We start from the raw sequence: 18,210 nt of genomic DNA, 5'->3' as shown, positions 1-18,210 counted from the left end.
TATGTATGTATGTATGTATGTATGTATGTATGTATGTATGTATGTATGTATGTATGTATGTATATATATATATATATATATATATATATGTATTTCCAGATTTATGCAACAGGGGGATGATTTGTTCTTTTTCAAGTACTGTACCTTGATTGAAGCTCATGGAGAAGCTTATTAAAAAAGCAGGAGGGGCATATGGATATGGCATTGTACTTTTTACATGAATTACAAGGACATTAGCAGACAATGGCTAATTAAATAATCGCATATGGTATTTGAACTTTACAAAACAGCATTACGAGCTATGGATTCAGATCCAGAATTTGATATTAAAATGAGCAATACGGAACAACGAGCTGTGGTCTATTATATGGAACTAATTAAAGATGAAAGGGCCCTGCTGATATATGTAATATTGTGGGATGATGCCCCTATTTCACAGTGAAGTGATGCTTCCATTTCATTTGAAAATTTTTTGATTTCCAATTTGATTTGATTTGAATTTTTTTTTAAAATCAAATGGAAACATTGGTTTTCGGATTCAGAACCTCTCAAACTTGATGTAAAAGGTTACAACTCTCCACAAAATCTCTCTTTCATCTCCCAAGTATGGAAATGTCTTCCTGTGTCCGTCATTTCATTCTCATCACTTCAGTCTTTCAAATGCACTGTCCATCACTAACTATTGTGCACTCACCCATGCACATCCAAAATTTCTTCCACACATGCCGAATCTTTCCTATTCTGTTCTTCCCTGGTTCAAGGTTCTTCATTCTTGTGTCATTCTTCATACTACCCATTGTCATTTAGCTCCTCCATGAGCCCAAATCCTTGCATCAAAATGTATTCCTCCCAACCTGCATGACACTTTGAAAGTATTGTTGGTCATGAACAATCATGTGCACAGTACGTTGGCTGATGTCACGTTCATTGGCAATGTCATCCAATGTCATGCATTTCATCACTACGGGCGAGTTTGTCCACACGAGCGATTTTCTGTGTGGGCATGGTCTCCTTGATCTCCCAAGAGGCTGTTCATCACGAACGCTTTGTCTGCCTTCTCCAGGTTTTTCATTCACCTGTACACATTTCTTGGGTCCAGAAATGAAATGCCATACTGTACACTAAATTGTCTGTAAATTTCAATCGCACTCACGCTTTCCACCCAAAGAAAACGGATAACTGCTGGTTGTACCTAAAACGAGTACTACTTTCCAACAATGTATGGAGGTAAGTAGACATATGCACCACTCTGTCCACGACTATAGAAGAGATTATTTATCAATAGGAAAAGAATCGCAGCTCCACCTGAACCACACCACCCAACCCTCAAGCAGATTGGAGGGGGGAGGGATGCATAAAAATTGGCTGAGGGAACGGCCATGCCGCTGATGCAATGCCCTCTGCTGGTTAGGGGCAAGAATTTGGAATTTGTTCAGGGTACCGGTGATAGATAGCCAACTCTTTACGAAGGACACCATGGGATCTTTAATGTCCACCAACAAATTCTGGTGTACGGGACACCCATTTAACGTCCATCCTAGGAATGGCACACACATTGATGAATCACCCTGCCTGCGAAACACCGGAATGGCAGTTTATAGCTGGGTTGGGATTCAAACCCAGGCTAAAAAGCTTAGATGCGAGTCTGCGTACCTGTAGGCCATCCTGTCAGCTCTAAGATGATCCCACAGTAAAATTAAAACATTGAATTAATAACAAATGACAATGTTACATGATCAGTAATTGCCTCAACCAGTTGAATACAAAGTTGACTATTTGAAGGAGTACTCCAATGAATTACCTGGAGACTAAAAGATTTTTGGGCACCAATCACAGGAAGCTTTAACGTCGGCGTTGTCGTCACAGAAAGACGACACGGGTCTTTCTCCACATGAGTTGATGCCTGATGGATCACAAAAAAGCAAAAAAGAAACAATTATAATTGTTCAAATAAAAACATTTGCAATAACATTTGAACAAAAAACAACTATCGGATTAAATGTTTTAACTGCTTTTTCTATGGACAAATCAGGCGAATTGGATGCAAATGTTGTGGAAAACCAATTGCAATTTTTTTCACTTTGTCACAAGCAATTCATGCAGTGGAATCACTCAACCTGAGTGACGAGTCAAGATAGAGCAAGATCTTTAAAATGTCAGACATCTTTCAGCTTTTGTATAACAAAATAATTTTGTTCATCTATGTTAGTGAGGCCAATGGTGGAGCTTGTATATAAATCATATGCACGACATGAACCTGGGGTTCAGTTGGGAATGTTATCCTGGCAACCCAATCATGAGCTATGGGTTCACATGGTCCAGGAATGTTACCAAGCCAATATGGGATTTATTTATTTATTTGTATACAAGATCGAGGCTCGTGTAAGAGCTAACATCAATCACAAAAAAAAAAAAACGAACTGACACACAAAACATACAATAAAGGGAGTGGGAGACAAGACGGAGAGAGAGGGAAGCACACAAGTACAACAGCAGAGAACACGGACAACGGAAGATCCGTGGGAGGGAGAGGGCTTGGCGGGAGGAGGAATGGGAAGGCAGAGGGGGGGGGGCGGAGGGGGGTGGGAAAGGTATGAAACAGATGGACACTGCTAGAACTTCCAGGAAAGAAAGAAGTCGGGATTTCCAAAAAAATGTGGTGGGATGCGAGCTAATGTGGCATGTGAACGGTTGTTTTAATCTTTAATGTATCATCTAAGAGGCAGATGCTCTTCAGGACCAACAAATAACTTAATCGAACGTGTTCTTAGACAATGGTCCGAAACATCAATCTTGAACGTAAACCTAGATGTGAGGGTTATCTTGAAATGGAATGTGTACATCAGAACCCTACATTCATGATCAAAAAGTTACTTTTCTCTCAAAGACATTTATTTTGCAAAAGTAATTTGCTGACCCACTGTTTGGCACATTTATGAATATTTATGAAAAAGGTGCATGGAGGATGGGAGGAGGGATGGGGGTGCAGAGCTTGGGTAGTGACTAAATTGGAAAAGAACGAAAGATATGAGGATAGGAAAGAGAAGGATGCGAAGAGAATGTAAAAGGAGCCAAGAAGAAAAACATGGTTTGCAGAAGAAACTAGGAAGGGGAGGGAAGGGGAAAGGCACGTTTGTGCCATTTGTTCACTGGGGGAGGATGGGAAGTGAGGAATTTTTTCCAGCAACCGAATCCAAATATCCAACAAGTGTGCACCTCAGTCAACTCAGCCGTTGTTACATTTCCTGCAATGTCAAACACAGCCCCGGTTGTCTCATTCACCTGCATTGTTACTTCCTGTTTGGAAGAATCTAAACCCTATGCTGTACTATGGGGCTAAATAAGGGTTTTCCTGGATGGTTTTGCCATTTCACAACTATACAAGTGACTCCTTGTTTTCAAACGACTGAAAATTAACTTTGGTAAAATAAGTGCAAAAAGTAGGATAAAATAAATAAATAAATTGGTGCAATGCTTTTATCAAAAATAATCTCAAAGACAATTCCAAACTTGAGAGTTCATAGCACACCTTACCCCACGCAGTGTTCAAGTCTATAATTTAATCGAAATAAAATAATGACTTTGAAGGTCGAACAAAAAGAAATTCCGGAGGTTCACCTTTATGACGCTGCGAAAAGCAGTAAGTTTCCTATTTGGAATAATATTCAATTTTGTTTGACTGCCGGACAGGCAAATAGTAAAACTATGATACCTTGCTCCTATCTGCGATGTGCAATCGGGAGAAATTCAGAGCCAAAGTACTGCTAAACTACAGGTTCGTTTTCTGATTCATGTTCCGATTCGTGTTCAAAATATAACATTTGATCGATCAAGTTGTTCCTCGATCATAAACTGGCGTTTGCAGCCACACGGACAGAGACAAAGTGAACCAGTTGCTTAACACTGCTTTCTGCTTCACACGTGTGGGGCAATTAAATGTGGGGCATATGGAAGCCTGAAATGAGGAAGACAAGACAATTACTAGACTTGTTCAACAAAGTCCTTTTGAATTCACCAAAACAGAAACTCAAGTGTTGGAATTGAGTCACTTGTCATTCGTCACTTTTTCGCCCCAAGGTCACATATACTTTCAACCCCCACCTCCAGGTCCCCTTAAATAAATCCCTTAAATCCCCATTTTGCCAACCTGTATAACTAGACCGGTCGCCACAATCTTTGGATCTTTCCTCGGTCGGCCCTTCTTCTTCAGGGCATTCCCATCTTCTCCTTCCGGCTTTTTACGAGGTACAGGTGGAGGCACGTGTCCCTTCACTCCCACTGCCGCCCGGTCATCACTGTCGCTGCTGCTTTCTCTCTGTGGCCGTACACTGACCACCAAACTCGCCGCTGCAGTCTCCACTCGCCCAACCACCCCGCTCGGTGTAACGGTGCTTACTCCTTCGGTCAAAGGAGCAGCCGTTTCTCTGGCAGATCTTCAATATGGTCGGCATGAGGTAAAATGATTATTACACAAGAAAACTATGGAAAGGGTACATTATTGTGCCAGGAATAACAACATGAGGAGAGAGTGGCTAGCAAGGGGGTAGGACTAGGGAGGGGTGGGTAAGAGGGGGTGCAAGGTTTAACAAGCATGGGGGTGAGGAGGAACAGCGGTGAAGGTCGCATCGGAAACAGTATTGAAGGCAAAGGATAAGCAGATACAACAAAAACCGATCGAAAAAAAGGTCAAGTAAAGGGTACTCACTTTTCAGCAACGGTAGCAGCGCCTGCATTGCCTGGGACGTTCGTCACAGAGCTTTGTTGTTGTGTTGTTGTAGGTGCAACAGGTGAGGGTGACGCTGGGACTTTGGGTCGTTCCGTAAAGCGTGAATCCAGTGCCCGCATTGGTTCCAGCTTTGAGGGAGACATTGGTACGGGGGAAGGTAGCGCCTCCCTTTCAGGACTGCATTTCAGGAAAAGTGGGGATAGAAGAAAGAAAAGACAGATGCTTTGCCAACTTAATAGGGAAGGCTTCATTTGACAAAACGAAGTACCGTGGTTTATGTTTACCATTTTGATAGCAAGGCTGCGTTTCCACGAGTCAGAATACAATACAACACAAATGCATGTACAAGCACAACACAAACACAACGATGTTACAAACCTGTCAACCACACAAGTCTGATGGTTTGACAAAGCAATTTGACATGGCATCGTATGGCGTTTTCAAGTGTGAACACATCACATGAACATTGGGGATTTCCCATTATACAACGAAGGTATAACCATACATGTGACCGATCGAAAAAGGCAAAACCAAAAAGATTTTCACCAAGAACACAATCCAGGCATTCCCCAACATACGAACGAAGTCCAATTAAAATAAATGCAGTTAGATTTTTTTATTTTTTTTGTATAGAGTCGAGGCTCGTGAAAGAGCTAACATTTATCAAACAAACAAACCAAACAAACAAGCAAGCAAGCAAGCAAAGTATATAAAAAGGGGAGCGGTCGACAAGATGGGGAGAGAAGGGGAGGAAGCACACAAACACAATATTTGAGAGCAGGGACATCAGGAGATGTGTGGGAGGGAGAGGGCCTGGGGGGAGGCAGGATAGGTATAAAACGCAAGGACACCAAGGACTTCCAGGAAAGAAGTCGGCACCTCAAAAAAGTGGATTTGGGGTGAAATTAGCAGGGGTAGAAAAGATCAAGGTTTTGGATTGGGGAAGATAAGAGATGGTGGTGAACAGCCGTTTTAAAGACCTGGAGGGAGGAGTGGGATTGAAGAGAGTGGGGGAGTTTGTTCCAGAGGCGGGAGAAAAGAGGAATGAAGGAGTGAAGGTGAGCAGAGAGTCTTGATTTTGGCAGTTTAACCATAAGAGGGTTGCAGGCAGATCTTGTGCAACATGCAGGAATATTTGGGGGACAGAGCCCAGAGAGAGCTGGGGGAGCACGGCCGGAGAGGAGTCGGTAGAAGACGGAAAGACCACCAACCTGCCTGCGGGGAGTAAGTGAAAGGCCCTCGGAGATAGCGTCATCGGGGGAGATTCCAATGATTCATCCAATGATTAAGATGTCTTAAATTACTAACACCTGAGACTCTTCGGACCTCAATCATTCAAAGCTTGAGACCACAGTGAAGGATAAGCGGCAAATGCAACGGTCCTTCCTCACAGCACATGTGGCAGGAGGGTGGAGAGAAATTTTATCTTAGCTTATTCCACACAGAAATCCTAAAATGGCCCAGACAATATTATTGGCACCTTTTAGAAGTTGTTAGAAATAATTAGATTTCAAGCAGGTGATTCTCCTTTACGTTGGAATTGAACTCACCTGTGGTATATTTGAACTCTTGAACACCCTGCAATATAAAAATCACTCATTCAAACAGTTTGAATAGAGAAAAGGATCTGTGCTTTTTATTATCTGAATTAAAAGGATATTTTAAGTTCTGAATCAAAAACAAAGATTCTGTAATATTACCAGCGAAATAAAGAAGTGTAGACCAAATACTTTTGTCAATTTCAACTTATTTTTTGAGAAAATTATGAGTCATTTGAAAAAAGTGCAAGGGTGCCAATATTTTTGGCCACAACTGTATTCTCTAAATTGACCTTTCACTAGACATGAGCAAGTTGGGGGGAAAAGGGTAAAAAGTCCGATATATATATATTTTTCATGTCAATAAATATGGTGGCAGAATTGTTCAATAGTGGCCAAGTGATCAGTACAATTCTTGAAAAGACAATGCCACTGCAAACTGTTGCTTTGGTTCAGTGGTTGGAGGAGGAAGTTTAATCCATTAAATGGCAAATTATGTGATTAAATCAGCGTCCAAAATCCAGGCTGACTGTACACCTCAACATCTTTGGTAAGCATTTCTCCAATCGATTCAACATTCTTGCAGAGACCATTCTTTCTCCACTCTTACATCCAAGGATCAAGCCTATTCAGGCTGGAGAGGCGAGGGGGGTGGAAGGGGAGGAGGGGAAGGGAGGGGGAGGGGTCAAAAAGAACCTCCAACTCCCTGGTGCCTGATGAGACAACGCCTAGATATGAACAAAACCCATTAAAAACCTTTAAAATTACCCTTTAGAATTAAACTAAAACCCATTAGAATTAACCTTTAGAACCCTTTACAATTCAACACAGTGGGTTAGAAAAAGCTCTTCCTCATTTTTGAAGGATCGATGGATGGATAGAACGATGGAAGGACAGAGCCAAATATTGAAGCAGCTTCACCGCTTAAACAGTGAGACACGCAATCTGCATTCACTTCGAAGCACCAACCGTTTTGGAAAGAGCACCGAAAAAGCAAATGGTGCAAGACCAGAAAGGAGGCGGGAGAAGACAGAGAGAGAACCAACCTTTCGGAGATAGTGAAGTGACAAGTCCATAGAAACAGCGTCATCGTAGGAGATTCTAATGAACTTGAAGGCCTTGGTTTACATGGCATCAAGGTCAGCAAGGTCTGAGGCAGGGGAGCAAACCCAGAGGAGAGAGCAGTACTCCATCAAGCTGCGGATGAGGGCCTTGTTGGTGGATAGGAGTTCAGGTATGGCAACGAAGGATTTTGCATGACGGAGGATGCCCATTTGGAGACTGGCTTTGGAGGCTAACTTTGAAATGTGGTTTACTCAAGAAAGTTCATGGCTGATAGTGAGACGCAAGAATTTGAGTGACCAAACTTCCTCAAGAGGATTGTTCGGATGGTACATGGGGGGGGGGGGGGGGGGGGGGTGAGGGTGATAAATGGTCCTTTCGGAAGACAGAGTGTGTGAGATTACTCAGGATTGAGAGACATACCCGGTGTTTGATCAGCTTGTGATTCCATCAGGGTCTGAAGGGAGGGAAGAGGCTGCAGCCTGCCTGTCTGAAGGATGGAGTCTTCCACAAATAGATAAAGGGGATTTCCAGAGAGTCAAATAAATCATTCATCAAGATTAGGAATAGGATGGGGGCTCAGAACACTGCCTTGCAGCACTCCAGCCTTGACAGGGAGAAGAATTTTTTTTTTCTTTTTTCTGTTTTTGTACACTGAATGGAGGCTCGTGAAAGAGCTAACATTTATTTCACAAACAAATCAACCAGACAAACAAACTATATAAAAAAAGGGAGCGGAAGACAAGATGGGGAGAGAAGGGGAAGCACACAAACACAACATTTGAGAGCAGGGAGATGTGTGGGAGGAAGAGGGCTTGGGGGTAGGAGGCGTGGGAAGGGGGAGGGAGGGGGTGGGAGAGGTATAAACCACAAGGACACCAAGGACTTCCAGGACAGAAGTTGGTATTTCAAAAAAGTGGATTTGGGGTGAAATTAGCGGGGGTAGAAAAGATCAAGGTTTTGGATGGGGGAAGATAAGAGATGGTGGTGAACAGCTGTTTTAAAGACCTGGAGGGTGGAGTGGGATTGAAGAGAGTGAGGGAGTTTGTTCCAGAGGCAGGAGAAAATAGGACTGAAGGAGTGAAGGTGAGCAGAGAGTCTTGATTTTGGCAGTTTAACCATAAGAGAGTTGCAGGCAGATCTTGTGCGACCTGTAGGAATATTTGGGGGACAGAGCCCAGAGAGAGCTGGGGGGGGGGGGGGGGCAAGGCCAGAGAGGAGTCGGTAGAAGACGGAAAGACCACCAACCTGCCTGCGGTGAGTGAGTGAAAGGCCCTTGGAGTTAGCTTCATCACGGGAGATTCCAATTATTCTGAACGCTTTGGTTTCAACAGCGTGAAGACGAGCTAGGTGTGAGGCAGGAGCACCAGCCCAGAGGGGAGAGCAGTATTCCATTGAGCTGCGGATGAAAGCCTTGTATGTGGTGAGGAGCTCAGGTGTGCCAAGGAAGGACTTCGCACGACGGAGGATGCCCAGTCGGCGACTGGCTTTGGAGGCCAGATTTGAAATGTGGTTTCCCAGGAAAGATCATGGCAGATAGTGAGACCCAAAAGCTTGAGTGACAGAACGTCTTGGAGAGGATTATTCAGAAAGTGGATGGGAGGGTTGTCCAGTCGGTCTTTTCGGAGAGACATCGTAAGAGTGTGAGATTTGTCAGGATTGAAAGACATGTTCCACTTGTTTGCCCAGTCTGTGATTTTGTCCAGTTCTGCAGAGAGTGAGGAGGCTGCAGACTGCCGATCTGAGGGATGAGGAATGGAGCGACAGAGAGTAGTCATCAGCAAAGAGATAGAGAGGATTTTTAAGAGAGTCAGAGAGATCATTGATAAAAATAAAAAAAAACCACCTTCAGAGGCCATTTTTCCCCGCAAGCGGGGGTTGGCCTTTTTCGGGAACCGTGGTTGTTGTTGTTTTTCGGTCCCCTTTTTGAAGCAATGTTTTACGGCCGGATGCTCTTCCTGACGCCAACCCTTTTTGCCACCTTTAACGACAAACAGGGAATTACCAGTGAACTGGTCCTCAATTAGCCGACCTCGGAAGGATGACAGGCTGAGTCAACCCCCCTGGCGTTAATTCAGCGATCGACCGGGATTCGAACCCAGGATCCTAGGATCCTAAGCTGACACCCTAGCCACTAGCCCAACACCAGGGATAGAGAGATCATTGATGAAGACCAGAAAAAGCACAGGGCCCAGAACACTGCCTTGAGGAACTCCAGCCTGAACAGGAAGAGGAGATGAGAGAAACCCATTCAGGGCCACACGTTGACTACGACTAGAGAGGAGGTCCGCCAGCCATGCGTGGAGATTTCCATGGATACCAAAGGAGGAGAGTTTGGTAAGCAGAGCGGGGTGCCAGACCGTATCGAAGGCACGTGATATGTCAAGGGAGACAGCTCTAATTTCCTGTTTGGCATTGAGGACCTCCATCCATTGTTGAGAAAGCAGAAGCAGCATGCCCAGAGTAGAGTGACCAGGTCTGAAACCAAATTGATGATCAGAGATCAAGCCATTGGAGAAGAGGAAAGATTTCATATCTGAAGCAATGATGGATTCCATGACTTTGCTGATAATTGGGAGAAGGCTGATTGGTCTGTAGTTGCTAGGATCTGTTTTTGCACATTTTTGTGCAAAGCGGTGATGTTGGCTGATTTCCAAGCAGATGGTAGATGACCTTGAGCAAAAGAGAGGGTGAAGAGAACAGAGAGGGAGTGAAAGAGCGGAAGAACAGGATTTTAGGACCCGTGGGCTGATGCCGTCAGGTCCAGTTGCAGAATGAGAGTCGAGGGTTGACAGAAACTTTTCCACCTTGTCAGGAGGAAAGGACAGTGTCCAGGAGCAGCTGGGTACGACTGGGTACGGTGGGTACAGAGAGGGATGGGTTTGGGACACAAGATTTAGAGGCAAACACAGAGTTGAGGCATTCAGCTTTTTCACGTGCGGAGTCAGCCGTGTAGCCGTTTGAGGTGAGGGAGGGGATGGAGGGGGAACAAACACCAGAAACAGATTTGACCAGACGCCACCAGGATTTGGAAGAGTGAGACAGATAAGAGAGTTCGGTCTTGAGAATGGAGAGATATTGTTTCCTGGCTCTCTTGAGGGTGGACACACACTTGTTTCGGGCTTTGTGAAACGAAATGAGATTTCCTTCCGTTGTATTTGTTTTGAGGGAGACGAAAGCAAGTCGTTTCTGGGCAGCAGCCTCACCACAAGATTCCGTGTACCATGGACGGGAGGAAGGGTATGACAACTGAAGACGAGATGGGATATATCTGTGCATGAGAGAGAGCAATTTACTTTGGAAGAATTCCCAGGATGAGTTGATGTCAGAGGCGGTAGAGATGGGAGACCAGTCCAGATGATTGATGGCTGCTTGAAGACCGTGCCAGTTGGCCTGAGTGAAATGCCAGACTCGTGGATGCTGATGAGGCTCTCTGAGAATGGTCAGAGAGATGTCCACTTTAACAAGCACATGATCAGATGAGCCGATTGGAGCAGAAGAAGAGCAGCAGACATTTTCAGGGAAGTTAGTCATAACCAAGTCCAGAAGAGAAGATGCTCCGTTGACTGAGATCCGGGTCGGGAAATTGACAGATTGTGTCAGTCCCAGTGAGTCACAGAAGTCCTTTGCTGAAGAGCCATGGCTGGTGAGAGGTACCCACACCCAGCCAACTGGCATGGTGACAATTGAAATCACCACATATGAGGAAGAGAGAGTTGGGATGGGTAGATAGAAGTTGGTCCATATCATCAGACAGCGAGATGTAGATGGAGTCATCACTGTTTGGTGGACGGTACAACACACATATGAACAAAAGGTGGGAGCGAAGGGGAAGCCGTAGCCAAAGGTATTCCTGGGGGTGAGGTGGAGAGAGGGCAGTGCAGGGTGAGTGAGGAAGAGTTTTTTAAAGATAAATTTTTTATCTTTTTTATTAAAGATAAAATAAAATTTTTATTAAATAAAATTTTTATTAAAGATCAAAAGATAAAAAGAGATAAAATTATTCTGTCGAGTGCCACATGTTGGTTACGAGAGTAGAGGAAGTCAGTAAGGCAAGTGTGGAGTTGGCCTTGGATGTTGTATACAGAGAGTTTGGAGAGGAAGGAGGGTGCCAGACTGTATCGAAAATGGAGATATGCTCAGACTAGAGAGACGGCCCTGATTTCATGTCTGACATAGAGGGCCTCCATCCATTGTTGAGAGTGTTGGAGTAGCATGTCCAAGGTAAAGTGACCTGGTCTGCATCAGTATTGATGACCTGGGAACAGACTATTGGAGAAAAGGAAAGATTTGTCAACTGCGATGAAGGATTCCATGACCTTGCTGATGATTGCAAGCAAGCATATGTTTCCATATGTTTTATACCTCTCCCACCTCCCCCCAAGCCCTCTCCCTCCCAATGATCTCTCGATGTCCCTGCTCTCAAATGTTGTGTTTGTGTTCTTCCCCCTCTCTCCCCATCTTCTCTACCGCAACACTTATTATATGTTTTATGTGTCGCTTTGACTTTTTGTGTGATTTGGGTGATTTGTGTGATTTTGAAAAGAACAAACAAAAAAAAACAGCAGAGAGGTCTGTAGTTAAGGGGATCGGTTTTTGAAGCTTTTTATGTAATGCAGTGATGTTGGCAGATTTCCAAGCAGATAGGTGACCCAAGGCAAATGATAAGGTGAAAAGAGCAGAATGAGGATGTGGAAGAGCAGCAGAGCAGGTTTATAGGACACGTGAGGTGATGCTGTCTAGTTTAGTTGCAGAATTAGAACATAGGGGTGCCAGAAATGTATCCACCTTTTCAAGTGCAAAGGAGACAGAGTCCAGGAGCAGTGGGTATGACTGGGAAGGGTGGTTACAGAGGGCGAGGGGTTGAGGACAATATTTGGTAGCAAACTCAGAATTGAGGCATTCGGTCTTCTCACGAGCAGAGTCGGCTGGGGTGCCATTTCAAGTGAGGGAAGGGATGATACGGGAGCATACCCCAGAGACAGACCTAACAAGGGCCCACCAGGTTTTAGAGGAGGGAGACAAGTTTGAAAGTTCAATCTGGGGGTTGGACAGTCCATGTTTTTTCTGGCTCTCCTGAGAGTAGACACACTGTTTTGTTCCATGCTTTGTGGAATGATCTGAGATTGCCTTTGGTCAGGTTTGCCTACCAGGAAGAGAAGGCAAGTTGTTTCGTTGAAGCAAATGCCTCACAACAGGGTTCAGTACACCATGGGTGGGAAGAAGGGTAGGATAACTGAAGATGAGATGGGATGGATCTTTGTATAAGAGAGCAGGTTTCTGTGGAAGAATCCCAAGGCTGAATTAATATCAGGGACAGCAGATATAGGAGACCAGTCCTGAAGTGAGACGTTAATCAAATGATATTTTTTGACAAAATGAATTAGATGACAATTACTCCTTCCAATTTACTGTGGAATCATATACGCATAGTCCAATTCATTAAAACACTTTAGTCATCTTACTCATAGACATCCGACATGACAGTACTTCATTTGGGGAGGGTGGGGCTGGGGATAAAAAAGAAAAAAGAAAAATATCAAGGGGAGAGTGGGAGAAAGGGGGTTTCCCACCTGTCAGGATACAAACGAAATTTGTTACAAACCTACAAACCTCGAACAAACAAAGAAAAAACACCTACGAACCTCGAAATTTTTATTTTTTATTTAATTTTTATTTGCATTTAGTTTTTGATTTTTTGATTTAGAAAATTTGAGTTCACGGCCTTTCGGGTTCCATTTTTAATGCCTTTGTCCAATTCCTTGAAGTTGACCACATGGTCATGTTAGGAAAAGGACAGCACTGCACCATTGCTACAATGATGGCAAGACAAACAGTACACACTAACTTACTGATAGGCCAGATTATCTCTCTTCACTAATCAGCAATCACTTAACAAAGACGCGAGATCACGGCGAGGTCACGTCTTTTCGAAGCTGCTCCATGCGCTCACGCTTTCGAAGCTAAGTGATATTTCTCAATCGTGTTTTTGTCGAGACTGTATCTATCTTTCGGTGTATGTACCTATAGCGTATGTTTTGGAAAATTTTCGGTGCTAATTTTTCGTACATGTATACACAATCGTCGGTTAATGGTATCGAGTATTCTGCGGCCTAGTACTCGTAGGCTTGGACTACCGTACCGTCTCCGACCTTGTGGTTTGTTTTTCTCTCAGCGATTCGTCGAATGCGGTGAAATTATTTTCGTTCACTGTTTCGTCCCAGTTGTTCACCCCGTACCTCCTTGTTTAATATCTGTACTCACAAAAAAAAAAAAAAAAAAAAAAACCCCAAAAAAACTATTTCCTTCCCAGGTCTTATTCGTTTATTTGTTCTTTTTGTTCGTTCGTTCTTCGTTCGCGATCACGCGGTTAGAAATGTATAATCTCTCCCCTGAACAACTATTTTCTCTCATATATTATAACACCCTTTTCTTCTTTTCCTACAAAAGGATGCTTTCGTCTTGCTCACCAAATCTATTCATTCCAAAAAATATATATAATACCATCTCTTACAGTTCCTCCTTTCTACATTCCCTAAACTATCCAGAACTCCATCCCTCCTCCAGTGTCCTCAAACGTATTTTTGACTCGAAGGTCTCAAACTCATTTTGCAAAAAATGTTCGTTTCCCATGAATCGTCCACCTTTCAAAATCCAATCTCACCCCTCCCCTCCAAATCCTCCCCATCACCCATCCCTTTCAAATCTCCCCCCTTGCCCCTTCCCTCCCCTCCCTCCTAAACTCCCCCCACACCCCTCCCCTCCGAGACTCTCCCTCGCTCCTCCCCTCCTAGACTCCCCTCTCACCCCTCCTCCTCAAAGCATCCTCCCTGCTTCTTCCTCCTTCCAACTTTCACCTTCATCTCCCCAAACCTTCTGCCTTGCTCTTCCCCCTCCTCAAATAACACCTCACTGTGCCTCACCCAATCTCCATCAAACCTTTTGTCCGCCCCATTCTTCCCTTTCTCCAAGCTATTCTGAAATCTCTGACACACCTTCAACAGCTCTCCCTACCTCTTCCTCCTCTTCCACATCTTACCCTACCCCTCCCCCCCCCCCCCCTGTTCTGGACCCGATGCTCCCCTTTCCTCTTCATTAACGGTATGGACCTCAAACATCCGGGGCCTTCGCTCAAACTTGACTGACCTCTCCATACAGGTTGCTTCTGACAAACCAGATGTGATCTGCTTAACAGAAACTTTCCTCCTTCATGATGTCTCTGATGCCTTGGTATCTCTCCCTGGTTACTCCCTCCTCCGGTATGATAGACCTGAGCCTCGTCCTGGAGGTGGGGTTGCTATCTTTATAAAAAACTCTCTTCTTCACTCGCCCTCCACTGCCCTCTCTCCACCTCACCCCCAGGAATACCTTTGGCTATGGCTTCCCCTTCGCTCCCACCTTTTGTTCATATGTGTGTTGTACCGTCCACCAATCAGCGATGACTCCATCTACATCTCACTGTCTGATAATATGGACCAACTTCTATCTACCCATCCCAACTCTCTCTTCCTCATATGTGGTGATTTCAATTGTCACCATGCCAGTTGGCTGGGTGTGGGTATCTCTCTCACCAGCCATGGCTCTTCAGCAAAGGACTTCTGCGACTCACTGGGACTGACACAATCTGTCAATTTCCCGACCCGGATCTCAGTCAACGGAGCATCTTCTCTTCTGGATTTGGTTATGACAAACTTCCCTGAAAATGTCTGCTGCTCTTCTTCTGCTCCAATCGGCTCATCTGATCATGTGCTTGTCAAAGTGGACATCTCTCTGACCATTCTCAGAGAGCCTCCTCAGCGTCGACGAGTCTGGCATTTCACTCAGGCCAACTGGCACGGTCTTCAAGCAGCCATCAATCATCTGGACTGGTCTCCCATCTCTACCGCCTCTGACATCAACTCATCCTGGGAATTCTTTCAAAGTAAATTGCTCTCTCTCATGCACAGATTTATACCATCTCGTCTTCAGTTGTCATACCCTTCCTCCCGTCCATGGTACACGGAATCTTGTGGTGAGGCTGTTGCCCTGAAACAACTTGCTTTCGTCTCCTGGAAAGCAAATCCAACGGAAGGAAATCTCATTTCCTTTCACAAAGCCCGAAACAAGTGTGTGTCCACCCTCAGGAGAGCCAGGAAACAATATCTCACCATTCTCAAGACCGAACTCTCTTATCTGTCTCCCTCTTCCAAATCCTGGTGGCGTCTGGTCAAATCTGTTTCTGGTGTTTGTTCCCCCTCCATCCCCTCCCTCACCTCAAACGGCTTAACGGCTGACTCCGCACGTGAAAAAGCTGAATGCCTCAACTCTGTGTTTGCCTCTAAATCTTGTGTCCCAAACCCATCCCTCTCTGTACCCACCGTACCCAGTCGTACCCAGCTGCTCCTGGACTCTGTGTCCTTTCCTCCTGACAAGGTGGAAAAGTTTCTGGCAACCCTCGACTGATTCTGCAACTGGTCCTGACGGCATCAGCCCACGGGTCCTAAAATCATGTTCTTCTGCACTTTCACTCCCTCTTTCTGTTCTCTTCACCCTCTCTTTTGCTCAAGGTCATCTGCCATCTGCTTGGAAATCAGCCAACATCACCGCTTTGCACAAAAAAGGTGCAAAAACAGATCCCAGCAACTACAGACCAATCAGCCTTCTCCCAATTATCAGCAAAGTCATGGAATCCATCATTGCTTCAGATATTAAATCTTTCCTCTTCTCCAATGGCTTGATCTCTGATCATCAATTTGGTTTCAGACCTGGTCACTCTACTCTGGACATGCTGCTTCTGCTTTCTCAACAATGGATGGAGGTCCTCAACGCCAAACAGGAAATTAGAGCCGTCTCCCTTGACATTTCACGTGCCTTCGATACGGTCTGGCACCCTGCTCTGCTCTCCAAACTCTCCTCCTTTGGTATCCATGGAAATCTCCACGCATGGGTGGCGGACTTCCTCTCTGGTCGTAGTCAATGTGTGGCCCTGAATGGGTTTCTCTCATCTCCTCTTCCTGTTCAGGCTGGAGTTCCCCTAGGTAGTGTTCTGGGCCCTGTGCTTTTTCTGGTCTTCATCAATGATCTCTCTGACTCTCTTGAAAATCCTCTCTATCTCTTTGCTGACGACTCTACTCTCTGTCGCTCCATTCCTCATCCCTCAGATCGGCAGTCTGCAGCCTCCTCACTCTCTGCAGACTTGGACAAAATCACAGACTGGTCAAACAAATGGAACATGTCTTTCAATCCTGACAAATCTCACACTCTTACAATGTCTCTCCGAAAGGACCGACTGGACAACCCTCCCATCTACTTTCTCAACAATCCTCTCCAAGAAGTTCTGTCGCTCAAGCTTTTGGGTCTCACTATCTGCCATGATCTTTCTTGGGAAAACCACATTTCCAAGCTGGCCTCCAAAGCCAGTCGCCGACTGGGCATCCTCCGTCGTGCGAAGTCCTTCCTTGGCACACCTGAGCTCCTCACCACATACAAGGCTTTCATCCGCAGCTCAATGGAATACTGTTCCCCCCTCTAGGCTGGTGCTCCTGCCTCACACCTTGCTCGGCTTCACGCTGTTGAGGCCAAAGCTTTCAGAATCATTGGAATCTCCTGCGATGTCGTCAACGCCGAGGGCCTTTCACTCACTCACCGCAGGCAGGTTGGTGGTCTTTCTGTCTTCTACCGACTCCTCTCCGGCCTTGCTCCCCCAGCTCTCTCTGTGCTCTGTCCCCCCAATATTCCTTCAGGTCGCACAATATCTGCCTGCAACCCTCTTCTGGTTAAACTGCCAAAATCAAGACTCTCTGCTCACCTTCACTCTTTCATTCCCCTTTTCTCCCGCCTCTGGAACAAACTCCCCCACTCCCTTCAATCCCACTCCTCCCTCCAGGTCTTTAAAACAGCTGTTCACCACCATCTCTTATCTTCCCCCATCGAAAACCTTGATCTTTTCTACCCCCGGTAATTCACCCCAGAGTCCTTGCAGTGTTCATATGTTTTAATCCTCTCCCACCTCCCCCCAAGTCCTCCCGATGTCCCTGCTCTCAAATGTTGTGTTTGTGTCCTTCCCCCTCTCTTTTGTGTCCTTCCCCCTCTCTCCCCATCTTGTCTACCGCTCCCTTTGTTTTTTGTGTTTTGTGTGTCGGTTTTGTCTTTTTGTGTGATTAATGTTAGCTCTTTCACGAGCCTCGATCTTGTATACAAAAAAAAGAAAAAAAAAGAAAAAAAAAAGACAAGGACTTAACAAATTGTGGCTGTAGCATATCCAGCCGAGGCATGCCAGTTTGGCATTAATAAATCAAGAATATTCTCCAAGACAAAATGCACCTCCTTCATCCCTCCATACCTCCACCAGAATGTTTACATCATATATCCACAAATTTTGGAAATAACTCGGATGCAGAAAAAAACCAGAAATCCATGGAAACACAAAAGCTTTTCATGTCATTATCTGATGCATGCAAAGACAACCTTCTCAGAAACAAGCAATCGTGACGTACTAGAGCAATGTTTTCCAATTGGGGGTCCAACACAAAGAGGAAACAAAACAAAGAGGTGTCCTCAAACACATTATTGAAGGTCCACGACTTGGGGAAATCGGAAAGAGAGAAACCAAATTAGGTGACATTTAAATTTTGTAGTGACCAAAAATAAATAAAGGACCACGAATGTGTTCTTCTTAAATTGTCTTCATTAGTACGTTTTATTGCTTGAGACTGCGGTAAGTAACCAAATATTAAACTTCATCATACAGGCTATGCTGCTACAATGATGTCAACAGGTGAAGACGACACGACTTCAAAAAGGTCGACAAAGAGGGGGTTGACAGATAAACACGTTCACCCTGGTAGAGCTGGGGAGGGACACTTGACTGAAGCAGCAGTGGAACAAGACTGGAAGAGAGACAAG

At 44.9% G+C, this 18,210-nt stretch overlaps 1 protein-coding gene across 4 annotated transcripts in view; it reads right to left on the bottom strand.

The window, feature by feature from the left end:
* Window positions 1–18,210, bottom strand: part of LOC137425634 (large ribosomal subunit protein mL63) — a 130,322-nt gene that overhangs the window by 56,835 nt on the left and 55,277 nt on the right. For all 4 annotated transcript variants that reach the window (XM_068114241.2, XM_068114244.2, XM_068114242.2 and 1 more), the window contains 3 exons: window positions 4,706–4,903; window positions 4,148–4,433; window positions 1,802–1,903 (listed from right to left, as the gene is read on the bottom strand). In XM_068114241.2, the coding sequence (XP_067970342.2) occupies window positions 1,802–1,903; window positions 4,148–4,433; window positions 4,706–4,903 (586 nt within the window). The remainder of the gene's footprint in view (window positions 1–1,801; window positions 1,904–4,147; window positions 4,434–4,705; window positions 4,904–18,210) is intronic.

This window comes from Myxine glutinosa, chromosome 4 (genome assembly GCF_964187855.1).
Source record: "Myxine glutinosa chromosome 4, kmMyxGlut1.1, whole genome shotgun sequence".
Taxonomy (NCBI): domain Eukaryota; kingdom Metazoa; phylum Chordata; class Myxini; order Myxiniformes; family Myxinidae; genus Myxine; species Myxine glutinosa.
Note: the sequence above shows the minus strand (reverse complement) of the source record. Positions and strands in the feature narration are given on the sequence as shown.